The sequence below is a fragment of the Ictalurus punctatus genome, chromosome 12 (assembly GCF_001660625.3).
Source record: "Ictalurus punctatus breed USDA103 chromosome 12, Coco_2.0, whole genome shotgun sequence".
NCBI lineage: Eukaryota > Metazoa > Chordata > Actinopteri > Siluriformes > Ictaluridae > Ictalurus > Ictalurus punctatus.
This window is the reverse complement of record NC_030427.2, coordinates 26,156,211-26,161,210: the sequence shown is the minus strand read 5'-3', so window position 1 is coordinate 26,161,210 and position 5,000 is coordinate 26,156,211. Positions and strand designations below refer to the sequence as shown.

General features: G+C 41.0%; 1 protein-coding gene across 2 annotated transcripts in view; it reads right to left on the bottom strand.

Moving 5' to 3' along the window:
* The window catches only part of tent4a (terminal nucleotidyltransferase 4A), a 20,985-nt gene that overhangs the window by 8,499 nt on the left and 7,486 nt on the right, over positions 1 to 5,000 (bottom strand). For both annotated transcript variants that reach the window (XM_017482549.3, XM_017482548.3), the window contains exons 6-9: positions 4,680 to 4,808; positions 3,002 to 3,215; positions 841 to 967; positions 595 to 692 (exon numbers count right to left, since the gene is read on the bottom strand). In XM_017482549.3, the coding sequence (XP_017338038.1) occupies positions 595 to 692; positions 841 to 967; positions 3,002 to 3,215; positions 4,680 to 4,808 (568 nt within the window). The remainder of the gene's footprint in view (positions 1 to 594; positions 693 to 840; positions 968 to 3,001; positions 3,216 to 4,679; positions 4,809 to 5,000) is intronic.

Here is a 5,000-nt window from a genome sequence, read left to right as displayed (position 1 = left end):
TTTTGTACTTTTCTTTAACGATTGGCAGAGTACAGGAACAGAAGGATCGATTCATACGTTAGGGGTGTGTATTTAATGCACATTACATTTCCCTCCTACCATACATGGAATATATTCCACATAATAATACAATTTTTTTTTTTTGCACGTAGTGCTCAAGAACATATTTCAGCTCAAGAAGACCGATGTTCACCTTCATGGGCAGATAAGCATTCTATATAATTCGTGCAAATTTCTGGGTGTCCTAACATTTCCCATAGCTGCTGTCCCAGATGTCTCACACACACACCTCAAAATTTCCCCCTTAATAAAAGCCGTCAGTCATATTTACGCTCGTTAAGGAGAAGTGTGGCTAGTGGACATACTGCTGAGTGAGCGATACGCACTCCTCCACCTCCTGTGGAGACAGCTGACATGCTGCAGAGCACCCAATTAGATTTACTGCCCTGATCAGCATTTTAATGAACCTGCGGCTGGGCGATACCGACCGAGTCTTCTCGCTCGGACTCGCTGTCAACCTGAACCTTTTTTCTCCTGCTGAGAGGAGATAAAAAGTGTCCTTTATTCCTCCTCTCCTTTAAAAAAAAAGCGTACCGTTATTCCTCTCGCTTTGCTTGCTTCCCCACTTGTTAACGATCCACTCCCTGTAGTCGATCACTTCCTGGGTGACTTTGATGATGCGTCCCAAAGTGCTGTGGCAAAACAGCAACAAAAAAAAAAAAAAAAGAAAAGAAAAAGGAAACGGATTACGAACACACAGAAACAAAGGTGCGGGTTATTCTCTTAAATGTGACGCCGGACACGTGCTAAAAGAGGAGCGTGATGGTGCATTTGTGTCACCTGTCGCTGTCCTTGTTGGGGTAGGAGTTTGCGAGAGGCGACACCGCGTGGCTGAGGACGATGTAGGCGTAGTCAAACACGTGTTTCACCTGCATGGCTCCGTACGAGCTCCTGCCCACATCGTTACCTGAAGCAGAAAGAAAAAACAAACGTATGGCATTTGATGAGTTGCTGCAAAATCCTGATTAGAAATCAGTTCATCCAGTGTAGATGTGTACTTCTGTAATCATAAAGACTGTCCCTGTGCTCATCCCAGGACTGTTCTTCAGATATCTTACCTACTCAAACTCAACATTCTCCTCAACGCTGTTGCTAATATCTACGGAGCGCTGCAGGAACGAGTCCTAAAACCAGCTTTTTTCTGGTTCCCTCGTCCCGAAGTCAATGGGTTTTTGGTTAAATGCCTGAAATAAGGTCTGTAGTGTGAAATGTTTTGTTCTACGACATAACATAACACAACATCAGTAATACCCCAGCTCGTGATTTTGTTAGGCTTTTACGTGTCTTGAAAAAAAAGACGCTTGCCATCAAGTGGCTAAACGGGACTACGGTGATTGTCGGGGACATTAAACTCATCTACTACGTCCTCGTCGTGTTTATACTCGCGCTCTTGTAAACTGTTCCGACTCAACCCTGTCCAACTTGTAGATTTATCAGTTTATAGTATGATCAGGCTATAGTACAACTGTACTGTTTTCCCCCCCTAAAGTGGAAGCTTAGCGGCGGTGACGTCATGTGAAGTCACGTGACTGTGATGTAGCTCGTTTCTATCCGAACTTTACCTTTTTTTTTTTTTTTTTTTTAAACACTTCTTGAGATTGTATTTAAGCTTCAAAATTCACAAAGGCTGTGTTCATTTGTGAAGATTATCTTGATTGAACAAAACGTGTAAGAATCATAAACCTTTGTTGGTCACAGAGCTCACGTTCCGCAATAATCTAAAAGCCAGTGGGGAAATCCTGTTGGATTTTTTTTGTTGAGGGAACCGGGGTGATGCTGACCTCGGCCTAACATTTTTGCTGCACTCTGTTGTTAAAAGCACTATACACAAGCAAACTGAATTGAATATATTTCTTCCCTCAACAAAAACCCAGAGTTACAGAACGTTGGAAGTCTCATGATGAGTGTTTAGTGTATATAGTGTAGTATTTAGTATAGTGTATAGTTTAGTGTATAGTGTTTAGTTTAGTGTATAGTGTATAGTTTAGTGTATAGTGTTTAGTTTAGTGTATAGTGTAGGGTTGCGTATAGTATAGTGTATAGTGTTTAGTTTAGTGTATAGTGTAGGGTTAGTGTATAGTATAGTGTATAGTGTTTAGTTTAGTGTATAGTGTAGTGTACAGTTCAGTGTTTAGGGGACAGTTTAGTGTATAGTGTAGTGTTAGTGTATAGTATAGTATATAGTTTAGTGTATAGTGTTTAGTATAGTGTATAGTATAGTTTAGTGTATAGTATAGTGTTAGTGTATAGTATAGTATATAGTTTAGTGTATAGTGTTTAGTATAGTTTAGTGTATAGTTTAGTGTATAGTTTAGTGTATAGTGTTTAGTTTAGTGTATAGTAGTGTATAGTTTAGTGTATTTTGTTTAGTGTATAGTGTTTAGTATAGTGTATAGTATAGTTTAGTGTATAGTATAGTGTTAGTGTATAGTATAGTATATAGTTTAGTGTATAGTGTTTAGTATAGTTTAGTGTATAGTTTAGTGTATAGTGTTTAGTTTAGTGTATAGTAGTGTATAGTTTAGTGTATTTTGTTTAGTGTATAGTGTAGTATATAGTGTATAGTTTAGTGTATAGTGTTCCTGATCATCAGCTCCTGTGTGTTTCTTTTTTTTATTTTTCGCCTAAAATCATTAAATTAACAAAACCTACCATATGCTAAACAAGGACAGGCTCACTGATGTGAAACATCGCTATTGCATAGCATGGTTTGTGTGTGTGTGCACGTGTGCTGTACAGTACACCATCTGGCATGGTGTATTTTAAGAAAGAATGCACTAGTTGGAGCAGGTCACATTATCATTAACTTGGACATAGCCCTCTCTTTGCCCAGCATGAACCATCATTATACTCTCCGGGGGGGGGTGTGGTATAAATGCTCCATGTGATGTGATGTAATGTAATGAGAGATGTGGAGCACAGACAAGTTTAAAACCAGCACCCGGAAGAAGAGGGTCCTCGATGCACAGCATGGACGGCCTGTAGCCGTTGCTCATGGCTTTCATGATGTCCTCTTTGGCCATGTAGGCACCGCCGTTCTTGATCCTGATGCCCGTTTTCAGGTAGTTAAAATGGCGACCGTACAGCTCGAAGAACTCGATCAGCAGAACGCCGAGGTTCATGTTGGGATTCCTGGCGTCGATTCGGGGGTGGAGCTACGGCACAAGAATGAGTTGACCGATTAGTGAAGAACATAAACGCAAAGCTACTTCTCACGTACAGCTCACTCCACACAGAACGCGGTGCAAAGCGAAAAGACCTACAGCGAGGTCTATACGTCCGACTCCGCTCCCGTAAACTGCATTTTAACCCCACAATTACACTGCTGTGGGTGCCCAGTATTTTGTTTTGTAGAAGCTGTAATACAGTGTTCCAAAATTTTCCATACATAGAGGGACCTTTTAGCACAATGTCTTCCCTTTTTTTTTTTTTTACACTTATAATGTTTATTACCAATTACCACATACAGTTTTACACTCAGGTCTCTTTTAGTGAACAGTGGACTAGTTCAACAAACAGACCTCATATAAAAACCATCATGAGGACGGGTTCCCTTCTGAGTCTGGTTCCTCTCACCACTGGCTCGCTCAATAGGGATAAATTCACACACTTAAAAGCTGTATCCTGTGTTTATATGTTTCTGTAAAGCTGCTTTGAGACAGTGTCCATTGTTAAATGTGCTATACAAATAAAATTTCATTGTACTGAATTTATAATACATATACTGAAAATCGTTCTCATGGCAGGATCGGGAAGCTGTTGCGAGGTTTCGATGGACTTTAACGGGAAACACGGTTATTAACAGATTCAAAAAGACTGGAAGTGATGCGGACCGACCGAGACGTGGATGTCCACGAACATCCGCTGACGACGGAGAACCGACGTGGTGCTGGCAAACGTATTCCTCTACGGACGGAGACTTTTGGGACACCCTCTATACAGCTTCGAAACCGAACTTGTTAAGACATAAATGAAATAAACCACTGTGAAAATGAGTTGTTTGACGGACAAGTTCCACGCTAGCCTTTTGTTGCTACATGCTAGCTATTTTGGCAGATTAGAAAGCAAGCTAACTCCGACAGCTACCATGCATGCACCAGATGCACCAACACTCGACTTCCTTCCTTCCGAGCTTCGTTTTCTCCGCGTAGCGTCATCACGTGTACACGTTTAATGGGAGATCACGCGTGACGAAAAGGATGAAAACATGGTTATACGTTCTCCTTTTACTAACTCTGATCCGACTGGACGTTGGACAACACGTTGCGACTACGGAGAAAATAACCATCAAAATAAATAAATAAATAAATAAATAAATTGAATCGAAACAAAATACAAAAAGGTTGCATTATTCAAGAAGGTTTTACAAAATATAGCCAAAAGTATGTGGACACCTCAGCATCACACCCGTATGCGGTTCTTCCCCAAAGCACACAACTCTATAGGACGTCTTTGCATGCTGCAGCTTTACGATTTCCCTTCACTGGAGTTATGAGGACCAAACCTGTTTATTATTTACGGAAAAGTCCCCACTTTCGGTAAACAACAAAAACGACTCGGAAACCCTTAGTATATTTGGATTTGTAATAAATGGCTTGTCATACACCCCATGTACCGACCTGCAGGAAGCTGATGACCATCAGGATGAGGCTGTAGGAGCTGATGCCTCCAGTAAAGACCTCGTTTAGATCCCTCTGCAGGAGGAACTGCTTCAGCACGAAGATCAAGTAAGGCAGCACGGTATATTTCTGGAAAAGATGGAAGAGAAGGGAGGAAAAAAAAAAAATGAAAAAAAGACGTTTCGGAAACCCACACACACTGTGCGAAGAGACTTATTTCACATGAGACCGATCCATCTGTTCAGAGCAGCAGGAACGTTTTGGCTCCGATTCCAGACAGGAAGAAGAAGAAGAAGGTGCGTGAGATATACAAATATATTT